Here is a 17,013-nt window from a genome sequence, read left to right on the forward strand (position 1 = left end):
AAGTACAGGTGACCTTTAGATAACATAGGTTAGGGGTGCTGACCACTTCTCCCCGCTCCTCTGAATCCCAAAATTCACAGATGCCCAAGTCCCTTACAAAACATGGCGTAGAACAAGGAATAGAGTCAGCCCTCCACATCTGTGAAATCCCAACTGCAGATGGAAAATACTGTTTTCAATCTGCTGTTGGTTGGCTCCAAGGATGCAAAACCTGGAGATATAGAGGGACAACTGTATATTTAGTGAAAAAAAAATCCTCATGTAAGTAGACATACAATTCAAACCTGTATTGTTCAAGTGTCATCTGTATGTACACTTCAGAGCACAGATATAAAAACAAGTACATGGCTAACTAAAAAGAACTCATAGAAGGGAAAATGGGGGAGGTCACATGTCAAGAACAAAAACATTTTATTCGTATTTGTTTTTTTTTGTTTTAAATATATTTTATTGATTTTTTACAGAGAGGAAGGGAGAGGGAGAGTTAGAAACATTGATGAGAGAATCATCAAACAGCCGCCTCTTGCACACCCCCTACTGGGGATGTGCTTGCAACCAAGGTACATGCCCTTGACTGGAATCAAACCTGGGACCTTTCGGTCCTCAGGCTGATGCTCTATCCACTGAGCCAAACTGGTTTCGGCTTATTCATATTTGTTACTGGATTATTTTTCATGTTAGAATATCAATACACAAGCCCCAGATAAAGAATTAAAATTAAATGGGAAATTGTTATTTAGGAACTTATCCAACTTACCTATTTGTTGCCCTAAGACCAGGCACTGCTTTGGTACTGGAGCTCCAAATACCATTCCCCGAAGTTTGTCCATTGGGGGAGCTTTATTCTGAAGGCCCCCAAACTTTCCATTACTTCGAATGCGATCTCCATCTCTTGTGAGCAGTGTAGGGCAGTGTGTGATCTTAACAACCTATTTTAAATAAACAGATATTAATTAGTGAGTCCATAAAACTTATTTCAATTGTTCTATGAAAGGAGAAATCATTTAAGAATTCTGAGATTAGAAATGACATGCCCATGCTAGTATTTATATATTTTAATAAGCTAGTGATATATAAGATGAATTGGGGAAAAAACAAAGGCAGGGCAATAAGTTAATATGAATGATTCTCAAGTGTTAGCCTAAGTTAGAATAGTGACAACACAAATGGAAAAAAGTGAAACTGACAGTTTGCTTGATAAGAAGGAAGAGAGAGGGACCAGCAAGAGTAGGCTGTGTTTCTGAAAGCTATGGCAGTATCAAGGCAGAATCAGTAGCTTCTGTTAAATACAAATTTTACAGATGACAAAAAAAAAAAGGCAGAGAAGAAAATACAAACTGAAAATAATAGTGCTTAATCTTTAGTGGACAATACTACAATACACATACACACACACACACACACACACACACACAATTGATTTCAGAGAGGAAAGGAGGGAGAGGGAGAAAGAGATAGAAACTTCAATGATGAGAGAGCATCACTGATTTGCTGCCTCCTGCACAACCTCCACTGGGGATGGAGCCGCAATCTGGACATGTGCTGACCGAGAATCAAACCATATCCTCCCATCCATAGGTTGACACTCAACCACTGAGCCATGCCAGCTGGGCTGCTTTCCTAATTTTTAATACTTTTATTTCTTGAATTATATTAAACATATTTTTAAAGCCTGCTCTATGTTCAATATAGAAATTATTTCAGTTCAAAGATAAAGATGAATTCCTCCAGAGAGAATCTGTGTTTCCTCTGATCACATATCTAAGGACACTATCAGTTCAGCACCATATGAAACCAGATATTTACCTTCAGATTTTTTAGACCATCCAAATATTATGAATGCAGGCTACAGACAGACATGAGGGCAAACCTGTTATACTTTGATAGGGCAACCTATTGAATTCTCCAGGAAAACAATTTAATCTTTTTTTCTTTTCTTCTTCATAAAACCAAAGGTTCAAAAGAGGCAATTTGCTTGCAGTCTCCAGGGACACTTGGAGTTGAGACCAAAGTAACAGGTATATTTCTTTGTTTACTTTTACACTAAGGGTTAACCCTTTGGGAGTTCCAGTTTATTGGGAAAGGATCACCTATCACTACTTGGAGAAACTCACAGATATATGGGAATAATATGTGTTACTGTTTAAAGCAACTTTTGGAATGTTTGTTATATAGTAATAGATGACTGAAGCATGTATACTGCCCAGCTGTGCCTTCTAAGATGTTATGGGTTGAATTATATGTCAAAATTCTTAGGTTCAAGTCCTAACCCGTATCCCTCAGGATGTGATCTTATCTAAAGGTAAGGTCTTTACAGAAGCAAGCAAGTTAAAGTGTGGTAATTAGCCCTGGCCAGTGTTGCTCATTGGTCAGAGTATCAACCAGCACACTCAAGGGTCGTGGGTTCTATTCCCAGTCAGGGCACATACCTGGGTTGCAGGTTTGATTCCTGGCCCCCGTCAGGGCATGTCTGGGAGGCAATCAATCTTTGTACCTCTCTCACATCAATGTTTCTCTCTCTCTTTTCTTCACCTCCTTCCTTCCCTCTCTTCTACTCTCTCTCTTAAAAGAGAGAAAAAGACAGCCCTAATTCAATGAATGGTGCCTTTACAAAAAGGAGATATAGTTATGCACAGATATAAATAGAAGCCGACAAAACAAGGACAGAGGCCTGAAAGATATTATTCCCTCACAGCCCTCAGAAAGAATCAACCCTGTTCAGACCTTGAATATGGATTTCAAACATCTAGAACTGAGACACAATAAATTTCTGTAGTTTAAGCTACCCAGTCTGTGGTACTTTGTTACAGTAGCCCTAACAACTAATAAAAAAGGAATACATAAAATTACATTTCTACCAACATTAATGATAGCACTCTTTTCCAATTTCCAATACCATCATCAATAATAGATATTAGTTTTTGAGTCTTCGATAATTTCATAGCCCCCAAACATGCATGATTTTAACTTGTATGATGGCCCATTCATTATTTTACTCAATTTTATGTTGCTTATTGATATGTAGGATTTAAATGGGTTTTCACAAGGTTACTTAATCATTTTCACATTTATCATAAAATAACTTCTTTCCCCATATAGGTCTACAATATATTAAATTTAAAAAATACATAATAGAATTAGAGCTACAAGTTAAAAATGAATTCAATACATACCTCTCTTCTATAATGATTGGCAGCATCCAAATTATCCAAAATAATGGTGTCTCCTAATAGCATACCAAACACTAAAAAATTCAATAAACAAAATTTTAACTTATAACATATTCTTTTATTATATTAAAATATTAACACACACTGAACATTTTTTAAACAAAGACTGCTAGTTTAGAATTTTATTCAACACTTTCCTATAATTGGAAAAAATTAGAGAATTAAATATTAATAAAATTGTTACTTATAAATGAAATAAGAACATAAATTCCATAATCAGTAATTTATATGTCTGATCACATATAAATTATAAAATAAAGTCATCATAATTTCCTTCACCTGTTTCACAATGTTCTACGTTATCTGGAAACGTTAACAAATCTCGGGCAAAGACTGGATCTCCAATGGGTCTAAAATATAATTTTCCATTTCGGTAATGAGGCAAAGGTCTGAATGAAAAGAAAAATTTAAAAAGTATTAAACAAAACTCATAACTTTTAAATTAAAAAATATAAAATATGAAAAACATGAAGATATTGCATATTACTGTAATCATTAAATCAACTCTCCATCCACAAGTAAAACTCCTAAATGATTATGCCCTTAGAAATGAGTTTATGTGTGTGTGTGCTTGTGTGTATGTTTCATATATATAAATTACATTTAATTAGCAAATTAAACATGGTCAGCATATGTAATTCATCTTAATGAAGTATACACATTTGTGATGAAGATAAAGATAGAATAATGTTGATGAGTCACTTCTCTGTTTTAGGCATCTTTTTGAGAAATTATTTTAAAATTCCATGCTTAGTTTAAATATGTATATTACTGCAGGGGAAAAAAATTACTTCCACTTTTTTCTAACCTTCTCCAATCTGGAAGAGTCTTCTTATAAATAGAATCAAGTGGCAACACTTGCTGACGACCTTGGGTTTCGTCATAGATACGACGCGCAGCATCAGTGGTCAAGGTGACAACACAATCCATATCACTTGCCAGATGCCAAGAAATAACCATTGCAGCTCTATCATCTTCAATTTGTGCCAGGTGTGCAATCTATAATCCATTAAAAAAAAACAACTATAAAACTCTAAATATATAAAAATTTGATAATAAATATTTTAAAAATCCAAGTCTAAGGAGTAAAAACACTTCTCTGGAACACTCACATAATTTTCACAAAAAATTATCAAACTTTAAAAACTTACTGGTTTGAATATCAAACTATTCTGTTGTTAATTTTGGAAAGAATTGTTGTACAAATTAAACTCCAATAAATTTTACAAATGAGCAAATAAAAATTTTTTTGTACTATTACCTGATAATTAATGAAGTACACTTTTCACCTTTACTATCTCCACAATTGGGAATGTGTTTTAATTAAGTAACCTTAAAATACATTTAAGTAATATGCATCTACAATAAATGGACTTTAAGATTCAATTAAACATAAATATAGTTACATACCATACCCTTCTAAGTAGATATTTTACTCTACTACTAGAGAGTTTTGTTCAGAAAACTAGTGTAAATGTCACAAATAAGAATTTCTTCTGCTTAAAAGAACACTTTGGAATTTAGGCTAAATAAGCACCCTCCTATTTACTAATACCTTAGTCACAAACATTCTTGCTCAAAATACAACAGGGTTGAAATTTTGAGAACAATTTAAAAATTTCATTCACTGCACTGGAATGGTCACATCTAACCTTTATTCATACCTGCCCTAGCAATGAGAAAGTAGTCTGTCACTCTTAGAAACATCATGATGTCCACCTTTGTACTCCAATTCTCTTGAAGTTAGTGGAAAAAAGACATGCAGAAAACTAGCAAATGTAAATGAAGATAAAAAATATGTCCTAGCAAACAAAGGAATGATTGGTAGTGGCAAATCAAATTAGGTGATCTCATTCTATTTTTGACCTCAAGTGCTAGGACAGATAGGTGTCTACTTTGTGATTATTCACAAGTTACCCTAATCTTATAACTGTAATAATTAATTCTAAATGAAGATATGATTGGGAGCTCTCAGTAGACTCCTTAAAACTATATACTATCTCCGTGAGTTTTCAGGCAATATAAAATATATATATATATATATATTTTTTTTTTTCTTTTTCTTTTTAATCGAATGCTTTCTAAGATGTACACTTGCTATTTTTAAGTTGTATAACACGATGTTCTGTTCAAGCCTTAACTACTTCTTAACTACTTTTTTAGTTTTAAGTGTACCCTACCTATTTTCATGGATGCTACTAATTCTTTCTTAGGGGCAAGACATAAATGGCACTTAAAAAAATAAAAAGGAGCTCTGCGATGTGGCTCAGTGGTCGAATATTGTAGACCTATGAACCAAGAAGTCATCAGTTCAATTCCTGGTTGGGGCACATGCCAGGGTTGCAGGTTCAATTCCGAGCAGCAGGAAGCAGCTGATGGATGTTTTTCTCTTATCAATGTTTCCATCTCTCTACCACTCTGCCTTACCCTCTCTCTAAAATCAATAAAAACATATTTTAAACAACAGAAATATAGATGGAATCTCAAGATATTTGCAATAAAAAAAAAAGAAAAAAAGATATTTGCAATTAAGAGGGCAACATTAAAATATCCAAGATAATGGAAGTATTTCACCATGTTAAAATATACATTGTAAATCTTCTGTCTCCTACTATATTTCACACTTATTTATTCTAGTTCTAGGATAAATGCCAGGAAAAAACAAACAAACATTTTTTAAAAAAGGGATCAAGGAAAGGAGATTAAGCATGATTTGGGGAAAAAAATTCTCTTGCTGGATAGGAAAGGGCTTCTGAGATGACAGAAGAAACTATATAAAACAAAATTTCAAAGGCTTCCTCTCTGATTTTTTAGAGATGTGATGAAAAACGCCTGACTGGAAGACTTAAAAATACATTCTGCTACATTTTATTTTATACTTTGATAAAAATATTACATATTGAGCAAGAATTTTGTATTAAACGAAACACTGAATGTGGAATGTTAGTACCTGAAAACAGGCTATTACAAGTATCAATATGCTTAGAATCATAGGACTGCTTTTTTCTATAAAGACTGATTCTTACTATCAATTCTATAAATTGGCTAAAAGGAATAACAATTAAAAAATTTTAATTATAAACTGTTTTCGGTTTATAAATTTACATTCTTTTTAAAAATGTGTTTTTATTAATTTCAGAGAGGAAAGGAGAGGGAGAAAGAGAAACATCAATGATGAGAGGGAATCATGGATTGGCTGCCTCTTGCACACCCCTCATTGGGGATCAAGCCTGCAAACCTGCCATGTGCCCTTGACTAGAATTGAAACTGGGACCCTTCAGTCTGCAAACCGATGCGCTAACCACAGAGCCAGAAACGACTAGTGCACAAATTTACATTCTTAACTTTTCAATTATATTTGGGGTTTGGAATATAAGGTAACTTGGTTTCAGTAGTAAACACTACCATTCCCTTTGAGAGTAACCACTACCCCTATTTTCAGAGTGCAGTTTGTGATGTTAAGGAACCATTTATAGATTTTTTACAGAGAGGAAGGGAGAGATAGAGAGCGAAACATCGACCAGCTGCCTCTTGCACACCCCGTACTGGGGATGTGCCCACAACCAATGTACATGCCCTTGACCGGAATTGAACCTGGGACCTTTCAGTCCGCAGACCGACACTCTACCTCTGAGCCAAACCGGCTTCGGCTAAGGAACCATTTATAAAGAAACTGTCATGGACTCTGGAGTTAGACTTAGGTTTATGTCTAAGTTCTGCTTCTTAACAACTATATATTGACAAGTTATTTAAGTTTTCTGAACTTCAATTTCCTCGTGTAAAAGTAGAAATATAAACAATCATAGTGGTTGTAAAAGAATAATGAATAAAGGCAATTAAAAACAGTAATAGCCCTGTCCAGGGTGGTTCAGTGGTTTGAGTGCCACAGGGTAGTTTCCTGGTCAAGGGCAAGTACCTAGATTGCAGGTTTGATCCCCAGGTCCAATCCGGGCACATTTGGGAGGCAACCAATAGATGTGTCTCAAATTGATGTTTCTAGATCTCTCTCCCTGTCCCTTCTACTCTTTCTAAAAACCAATGGGGGGAAAAATACTCTGGTGAAGATTAAAAAATACACACCAAACAGTAATAAACAGCACTGACTTTGGAGTTAAGACTGGCTGGGCTTGAGTTCAGGCTCTGACTCTTGCTATATAACTTTGAGCAAGTTTTTAAATCTCTCTGTGCCTCAGTTTCAGTTTCTTCAGTTTTATAGCAGAGATAAAAGCAGAAAGCTAAGTTTAACAAGTGAGACACACATACATATACCATAAACCTTAACACCATTAAAAAACTGAAGATGTTAGGGACACTTCTATAAGAAATACTTTCTATTGAAAAGTATTCAGGATTAAATAATGGCAGGATAAAAATAAAAATAAAATTCTGACAAAAGGATAACCAAAAAGAGAACAAAAGAAAGGGAAAATTGGCACTATTTTGGCAGCAAACATATGAGTTCTGTTGTTACTATTGTTTTTTCTTAAGTTCTAAGAAAATCTAAGAATTCATTCTCTAACAATATTAGACTCAGATAAATTAGATAAATTCTGATCTTTCTCTTTCTCCTGTTGTCTCTCTAAAGTCTGAGTCACATAGAAAGGTCTTGGATCTATAAAGCCATGTGACATGAAAGCATTTCTAAGTAGGTAATAAGCCTTGAATTAAGATATGTTAACAATTTCTACCACAGCAGAAAGAATTATGGAATTAAGAATGCATTTCAAGTTTTATATTCTTCCAAATCCCTATTATGATAATGAGAATAACTAATTTATTGGGGGAAAAATACAAAGAAACACTATCTTATTATCATGTAATTTTAAAACACATTTTGAACAAAACAAGATAATAAAATGTGCTGCCTCTTAAACACATACCTTTCCCAAAACATTTCCACTGCTTTTAGTATAGTTTGGAAGGGTACATGATCTTCTTGGCTTTTTCTTTAGTTCTTCTTGTTCTAATATCTTTCTTTTTAAAACTGCTTCAATGTATGGCACCTGTAATTTATAAAGGAAAATTAACTACAAGGCCAATTACTCTTGTACCAAGCAGTCTATAATGAGAACAAAGAAAAATCAATAATTTGGACAACTCAATAACAAAGTTACTAAGCAGCCAAGACCGGTTTGGCTCAATGGATAGAGCGTCGGCTTGGGGACTGAAGGGTCCCAGGTTCGATTCCGGTCAAGGGCATGTACCTTGGTTGCGGGCACATCCCCAGTAGGGGGTGTGCAAGAGGCAGCTGATGGATGACTCTCTCTCATCGATGTTTCTAACTCTCTATCTATCTTCCTTTTTCTCTGTACAAAATCAATAAATTAAAAAAACACACACAAAAAAACAAAGTTACTAAGCAGACAGTACTTTAAACCACGGGTAGCAAACCTTTTTTTCTGCCAAGGGCCATTTAAATATTTACAATATCATTCGAGGGCCATACAAAACTATCAGCTTAAAAATTAGCCTGCTATATTTGGTCAAACATTTAATTACCTCACCCTCTCTTTCTTGGCAGGGTCAGAATAAGTGGGCCATATAAGGGCCAGATGTTCCCCTCACTCCCGCTTTAAAATATGGTTATAGAATGTAAAACTTTCATTCGCCTCACTGATTTCTTTTCTATCTTAAGAAATACACAGCCTATAATAGTACTTCTTTTTGCAAGTGAGTTATCCTATCTAATAAAAGAATAATATGCAGATTGACCATCACTCCTACACACACATAATATGCAGATTGATCATCACTCCTACCCCCCATGGGGTCAAAGATCCTGCCCCCATGTGAATACAAGACGGCCACAAGATGGCCAAAAGGGGTAGTTGGGAGGGACTAAGCCTTCAAGGGAGGGCAGTTGTGAGTGATCAGGCAAGCAGGGGAGGGCAGTTGGGAGGCATCAGGCCTGCAAGGAGGGTAATTGAGAGGGACCAGGACTGCAAGGGAGGGCAGTTGGGGGTGATAAGACCAGCAGAGGAGGGAAGTTGGGGGCAAACAGGCTGGGGGGAGTGGGGGGGCAATTAGATATCAATCAGGCTGGCATGGGAGTGGTTAGGGGGTGATCAGGCTGGCTGGCTAGCAGGCAGAAGCAGTTAGGGGCAATCAGGAAGGCAGGCAGGTGAGCAATTGGGAGCCAGCAGTCCTGGATTGTGAAAGGGATGTCTATGGGCAGTCGGACATCCCTTGAGGGGTCCCAGATTGGAGAGGGTGCAGGCTGGGCTGAGGAACCCCCTTCCCCCAATGCCTGAATTTCGTGCACTGGGCCTCTAGTATAGTACATAAAAGAACACAATTTTAAAATACTCTATTGTCTTTTGTTACTTTATTTTTTTTGCCATCACACATATTGGTTATAACTTACATAGTCTCTTCAGTGCAGTTATCAAGTTGTTGTGTTATTAATTTTACTTATTGGTGTTATTACATTAGAAATACCAACTGCAGCCTGGTTGATGTGGCTCAGTGGTTGAGCACTGACCTATGAATCAGGAAGTTATAATACCTAGTCAGGGCAAATGCCCAAGTTAGATCCCCAGTTGGGGGCGTCCAGGACGCAGCTGATAAAAGATTCTCTCTCATCATTGATTTTTCTTATATATATCTCTCTCCCCCTTCCTCTCTGAAATCAGTAAAATTTAAAAAAGCAAAAAACAAAAAACACACATAAAAAAAATCAAACCTGAAATTTATTTGAAAAGAGAACTCTATCATTTTGCTAGCCTCTTTTTATTGTCTAGTACAGTGGTTGGCAAACTGTGGCTTCCGAGCCACATGTGGCTCATGAGCCGGGGTTTGCTGCTCTGTTGACTAATGAGTTTGCCAACCACTGCTAGGGAAAAACACTTAAAAAACATTTTAATAACTAATATCTTTAACCTGAAGTTAAAACTTCTGGGTAAGGATAATGCCTTACGCAGTGGTCGGTAAACTCATTAGTCAACAGTTTGCCAACCACTGGTCTAGTAAGTGACTAGACTACAATCCACATGTGTCTTAGTACCTAAAAGTAATAGTGCCCATAAAATTCCTAATATGAATTGCAAAAATAAATAAATAAACTAGAATAAAAAAAATTCACATACACTGGAAAACTGTACCTGTTGTGTTGTAGGAATGTCAATATTATTTGTTTTTAGTTCATTTCGCAACTGGGCCTCTTTTGATTTTGCTACTTCAACTTGGCCTAAAATTAAAAAGAAACAAAAAATCCCTTGCATCAATGTATAAAATAAAAATATTTAAAAAAATATTTTCAGTCTCTTTTACTGTCTTCCTTTTAATGAAAGTCCTAAAATAAAATCTAAAATTAAGATTCCGCTCTAATATACAAAAATAAAAAAAATTAATTGGTTAAGAGATATTACTAATACATTATACTAAAAACTCCAAATAATCTTGGATAATTTATTTAATTCTAATCCACATGCCTATCTATATATACATACAGGCAATCCTCGGGTTATGTTGGACTAGACGTATATCGTTTTGTAGTTATGTCTCCATCTCCATTTATTAAAAAAAAAAAAAGGTGCGTCATTTCGACGTATGTACCTATGTGCTTTATGTTTTTTATTATTTACTGTATTTACAAGTAAAGGTCAGGAATTATTTTCCTTTAACATTTTTTTTTTTTTTACTGTTTTACTTTATTACTGCTATGTATGTGCTCCATGTGAGTGATGTAGGCACTTATATAGGTAGGTTCTGATTTAAGGTGAAAGCACGTTACCTTGCGCCATTGGAATAGATCTCTGACGGAACCTGAGGGCCTACTGTATGCAAATAGATGGAACAGCGGAACAACTGAGCCACTGGTCACTAAGACATGCACTGATCACCAGAGGGTGTTCGCAGTGGATGGAACATGGTGGGTGTGGGACATAGCAGAATGGTGCAGCAGGTGAGTGGGGGTGCCAGACCAAGGCGGGATGCCAGTTGCTGTCATCGGGGTAATCCTCTGGGGGTTATTGAAAATTCTTTGCTCCCAGGTGCTGGGGTATCGTACCACTGCCAGTGCTGGAGCCGCTGCTCACATCTGTTGCCAGTGCCTAGCACCAGCCCCAATCGCTCGGCGCCATCAACAGATGCCAACGGTAACCGTTGGCCCCGATCACCCCTCAGGGTTTCTCCACCTACCCCTGCTTCTGAGGGACAATTAGGGCCAGCAGCCGCCTCTTGCACTTGCTGCTGGCGAAGGCCCCACTTGCACTCACTGTGGCACTAGAGCCGCCACTCACACCCACTGCCAGTGCTGGTCCTGCTCACACCTGCAACCGGCACCCGGTGCAGGTCCCAATCGCTTGGCGCCATTAACAGGTGTCAGCAGTGGCTGCTGGCCCCAACTGCCCAAGGGCTTCTCCTCCTCCTCCTGCTCGTTAAGGGTAATCAGGACAGCAGCTGCTGCTTGCTCCTGCTGTTGGCACTGGACTCAATAGCTCTGCACTGTCAGCGAGTGCCAGCAGGGCCAGCACCATCAGTATGTGGGAGAGGCAATGATGGGAGCGGGGCTACCAGCTGACAGGGTATCAGGAAGGGCCTCAGTGGGAGGGGCCAGGCGGGGGAGCGGGGGATGGGCAGAGACATGCTCCTGTGCCCACCACAGCCTCACGGCCCACAGTTCCTTTCAAGGTGCATGAATTCATGCACTGGGCCTCTAGTCTACATATATACAATATAAGCCTATGTGACTGGACAACCTGCCAGTAGCTATGATGCACACTGACCACCAGGGGGCAGATGCTCAATACAGGTGCTTCCCCCTGATGGTCAGTGCGCTCCCATAGCAGGAGCAGGGCCAGATGCCAAGCTCGGCTGGAGAGCCTCTCTCAAAGACACTTCCCCTGCTCGCCCGAGCAGTGGAGGCAGCAGGTGCAGGGGGGTTGGGATAAGCGGGAGTGGCTTGGTGCCCAGCCCAGGCTCTTCCCTGGCTGCCTGCCGCTTCATGCACTGCTTTGTGCTGTGCAGGATTGATGTGGACAGCGGGCTGGAGCCTGATGAGGTGGCAGGTAAGGCTAGGCTATGGCAGTGAGGAGGTCCACTGATCCCCACAGGTCAGCCTGAGGGACAATATCGGTGGCATTTGTGCATGGGGCCTCTAGTATATAATATACACATACAAGGTTGTTGCAAGAAACAAATAAAATTTTACTTAGTTCCTATTATCTTCTTAATACCCTTAACCTTAGAAAGATAATACAAAAGTGAATGTTCATTGATGGAGGCAGTACATATTTGTTGGTAAATGGGTCAAAATTTTAACTATATAATTAACATAGAGCCAAAAAAAAAAAAATCTGACAAATGGAAAGAGATGTCAGAGCATAACTCATCAAATGCCTTAGAAGTATACAAACATTAAAATTTGCAGCAAACATTCCATGTATTGATTAAAAAATAAGTAATACATTTCTATATCAATGTATGCTGTCCTGAACACCTCCATAGTGTGGAATATTTAAGATATTTTAAGTAAAACACACAGTTTCATTACTCAAATAAAAATCACATTATATATCTCCCAGTGATATTGTCATCTAATATCATTGCCAGAACCTGGAATTGGATATAAACATTATTATGTCAAGGCCTTAAATTTCCACAGATTTACAATTCTTAGAAATCTTGAATTTTTGTACGTAAACAGGATATAAATTCACTTGAAGTAAAGAAATACTTCATCTTAAGTAGCTCAATTGAGGAATAGTGCAAACCACTATTACTACCTTTCTGCAGGTTCTGCAGTTCACTTGTAGTTTAGGAAAGTAGACAATGCTTATCTCATGGTCTCAACATTCTGCTTCATCACTCCCCCATCATATTTTTTATTACCTTTGAATACAAAATGACTTACACTTCATTTCATCAATAAGCTGTTTGCTGGTTTCAAATACAGTTCTATACATTTCAATAGATTGAGATAATTCATCCTTTTGTTTTGCAAATGCTAGCATTTGTTGCTGCTTCTTAACATCTAAAAAGAAACATTCAGATAATTTAATTCAATTAAAAATTGTGACTTTTAAGTATTTCATAACATGACTAACTAATAAGCACAATATTAATGGAAAGCAAATCAAATAACACAAACACTAAGAGTTTAATCCTCTATTTTCCTAGAAACTTACCATTAGAAAACATAAATGGTAGAATATATGATTCTAATGATCTTGATAAATCTGGTAGCTGAGGCTCAAATATAATAAAGTATTCAGTACTATCTTTTCCAGGACTATTTTCTGCCAGCACTAGACTCTGTGTAAGTAAAAAGACAGTAACAAAAAAAAAGTTAAAAAGATATTTGTCAACATTTAAACATTATACCTTTTATTGTGCTATTTCCCAACAAGTGGTAAATTTTAACATTGATCAATCCTTAAGATTAAACATTTTACATTTTGATATTGGTTAAAAAACAAAAATGATCTTATCAGTAAATGTATATGCAAAAACATATACAATGGAAGATTACAAGAAAAAGTATCTTTTTTTTAGACCTTAGAAATATCTTCCTGATTCAAACCTTTTAAATTGAAGCAGTGCGAAACAGTTGATGGTATGGAAGTTATAAAAACCCAAAAAATTTTTATACAAAAAAATGCCCAAAGTCCAATGCTGAGTTTAAGTTATAGCCGTCACCAGTCCCAGGTGACCAAACAAGAGGCCCTGAAAAAAAGCTCTGAAGATTTATTATTTTTTATAAAAAATTGTGTTTTCTTCATTAATTCGCGCGCGCGCACACACACACACACACACACACACACACTTTTTAAAAAAATATATATTTTATTGATTTTTTATGGAGAGGAAGAGAGAGGGATGGAGAGTTAGAATCATAGATCAGCTGCCTCTTGCACACCCCAAACTGGGGATGTGCCCACAACTGGGGATGAGCCTGCAACCAAGGTACATGCCCCTGACAGGAATTGAACCTGGGAACTTTCAGTCCACAGGCCAACCCTCTATCCACTGAGCCAAACCGGTTTTTGGCCACACAGAAAAACTTTTGATATACTTTAGTTTAAAACCACAGCATCAACTAGTAAATAATGCAACTATAAATATTTATATATTAAATGGGTTTTCCATAATCTTACAGGAAACAGATGCTTGCTGTTTGGGTTTTAGACTACGTAATACAAGTAGGATTTCCAAAAATGTAAATCAATAGAACATGGTATAAAACAATCCACAAAATAAATTACAAATTATAGTGAAAAATTCCTAGGATATAGAACACAAAATCATTTAACTGATCCCCGATACCACTTAGTTTCTAAAAGATGTTTTCAGTGTATTTACATGAATATAAAGACAAATAAAAATAAAATACTATTTTCATTTAAAATAGCATATACTTTATATTTCAGCAATTTGCTTTCAGAATTTGATGTTGATAAATTCCAGTGAATGACTAGATAACAATTTCACGTAGGATAGATATACTACACTATAATACTGAATGATAAACATCTAGTTTAGTATTTTTAAAAATTATCTATTGCTGAAACCTATTTGGCTCAGTGGATAGAGTCGGCCTGCAGACTAAAAGGACCCAGGTTCAATTCTGGTCAAGGGCATGTATTGAGTACCTTGGTTGCGGGCACATCCCCAGTAGGGTGTGTGCAGGAGGCAGCTGATCGATGTTTCTCTCTCATCGATGTTTCTAACTCTCTATCCCTCTCCCTTCCTCTCTATAAAAAAAAAAAATCAATAATATATTAAAAAATAGTAATAAAAATTATCTATTATGTAGAACACAGCAAAGAAAATATCTTTTACAACTTCTTTGTATGTTCTCTAGAATGGGTACCAAGAAATGTACCGTATTTTTCGGACCATAAGGCGCACTTCTTTTCCCCCCAGAAGTGGGGGGAAAAAGTCCCTGCATCTTATGGTCCAAATATAGCCTACACATATACTTTAAAAAAAAAGTTTTTTTACTTGCCCGGCTCTGTGTGGTCTCTGTGTGCTTGCCTGGCTCTAAAATGGTTCTAAATGCTGCTGTTTACTTTACAGGGTTGATTACATGTGTTTATGACTGTGATGTTGGGTTTTAATGCACATAAAATATTTTAGGACACTATTTGTTTCAGAATCTTTTTTTCTTCATTTCCCTTCTCTAAAAACTGGTGCATCTTATGGTCCGGAGCATCTTATGGTCCGAAAAATACAGTAACTCATTAAAACAGGTAGTATCAAATTTCCTTTAAAAAAAAAAGGCAATATCCTCTTGCCATTAATGTTTAAACATATCTATCTCCCCCGATGCTGGCCAAAACCTATCAATCATGTATGCCTTTTTTCTATAAAGATGGATTAAAAACAACTAGACATTATTGCTTTAACCGGCATTTGGCACTGAGGCCTGATTGGCATTGAGGTCATGTTTACTTGTCATTTATACTTTCTACTCCATTAATTCATATTCTTGGGTCACTTGTTTGTCCACTAGATTGTCTTTTTTCTTTAATTTGCAGGAAATTTTTTAAGGAGGTTTAATATATTAATCTTGCATTATATGTAGAAATATTGTTATACATTCATATTCTTGGGTCACTTGTAATACACACATAGCAATATATACGTAGCAATATTTTTATCCAATTTATCTTTACAACTTTATTAAACAACCATATAATGAATCCCTACACCCTACATAACATCAATCAGAATTAATAATTATCAACATGTCACCATTGTTCTTTTATTTCTAAGATATGTTTATGGTATATAGTTTTAACTTCCGATACAGTTTAAAAAAAAAAACACACACACACACACACCTCTCCATTCATGTCTTGTTAAAGAATTTCCTATCTCAAAGTTTTAGTTTAATCTCTGATATACAGCTTTTCAAAAAAAAAAAAAAGAGCATATACAGAATAACAGAAATGAAAAGAACTGAAGAGTCCCAACTGAATCCACGTACAAATGAGAATTTGGAATATGATAGACAAATGCATAGCAGAATGAAATTTAATACTACACTTCTTTCAGAAATTTCCAGGTTAAGTAGGCAAATAATATAGAGACCTTGAATAACACAGGTTAACAACCTTAAAAATTATATATTCAGATTATAACTTTAAAGAAAGCAATTCAGGTTCTTTTCAAACAAATGTGTAACATTAACAAATACATGTTGTATACTGGTCAGTGTTTCCTAAGTGTCCCTAGTGATAATTACTTGCCTATTATAAATCAAATTACAGAACCTTGCCCCAGACCTACTAAATCAATAAGTGGGTCAGAAGCCAAGCAGGAATTGAGGTTTTTGCTTATTCAGTGTGATATTAGGTACCTCTAGTGGAAATTCATATGTGTGACATGAAGCTTAGATTCTGTAGATAATTATAGGGGAATAGTTTATGTCATCATCTCAACATCAAAAAATGTATCCAGTGGGATTAGCTATTTGAAAAGCCTACAGAGGGGCCAAGGAAACAAAACATATGTAAATTGGAAATAAGTGGACTAGGTGTATTCTTCTAAAACAAACGTACTTTGAAGTGTCTCGTCCCTTTTGTTTTTCAACATGTGGCTTTCATTACCTCATTTTTGTGAGGGTACAAGAAAATTTCACTTTACTCTCCACTATAATAAAAAATAAGACAAGTGTAAATGTAAGTATCAGCTGACACTTGCTCTCAATGTCAATAAATGAAAAGATGTGCCGAAACCGGTTTGGCTCAGTGGTAGAGAGTCAGTCTGCAGATTGAAAGGTCCCGGGTTCGATTCTGGTCAAGGGCATGTACCTGGTTGAGGGTACATCCCCAGTAGG

The 17,013-nt window shown here is 36.4% G+C and overlaps 1 protein-coding gene across 14 annotated transcripts in view; it reads right to left on the reverse strand.

The window, feature by feature from the left end:
* Nucleotides 1-17,013, reverse strand: part of SMCHD1 (structural maintenance of chromosomes flexible hinge domain containing 1) — a 112,699-nt gene that overhangs the window by 8,706 nt on the left and 86,980 nt on the right. For 6 of the 14 annotated variants that reach the window (XM_045574892.1, XM_036417730.2, XM_036417729.2 and 3 more), the window contains 8 exons: nt 13,358-13,484; nt 13,084-13,203; nt 10,331-10,416; nt 8,111-8,233; nt 4,039-4,229; nt 3,510-3,619; nt 3,174-3,244; nt 758-929 (listed from right to left, as the gene is read on the reverse strand). In XM_045574892.1, coding sequence (XP_045430848.1) covers nt 758-929; nt 3,174-3,244; nt 3,510-3,619; nt 4,039-4,229; nt 8,111-8,233; nt 10,331-10,416; nt 13,084-13,203; nt 13,358-13,484 — 1,000 coding nt within the window. Of the gene's footprint in view, nt 1-757; nt 930-3,173; nt 3,245-3,509; nt 3,620-4,038; nt 4,230-8,110; nt 8,234-10,330; nt 10,417-13,061; nt 13,204-13,357; nt 13,485-17,013 lie in introns of those variants that run through there. The other 8 variants (XM_036417728.2, XM_036417732.2, XR_006740367.1 and 5 more) reach the window with 8 other exon arrangements.

Source organism: Pipistrellus kuhlii, unplaced genomic scaffold, assembly GCF_014108245.1.
Source record: "Pipistrellus kuhlii isolate mPipKuh1 unplaced genomic scaffold, mPipKuh1.p scaffold_m20_p_6, whole genome shotgun sequence".
In the NCBI taxonomy this organism is placed as follows: Eukaryota; Metazoa; Chordata; class Mammalia; order Chiroptera; family Vespertilionidae; genus Pipistrellus; species Pipistrellus kuhlii.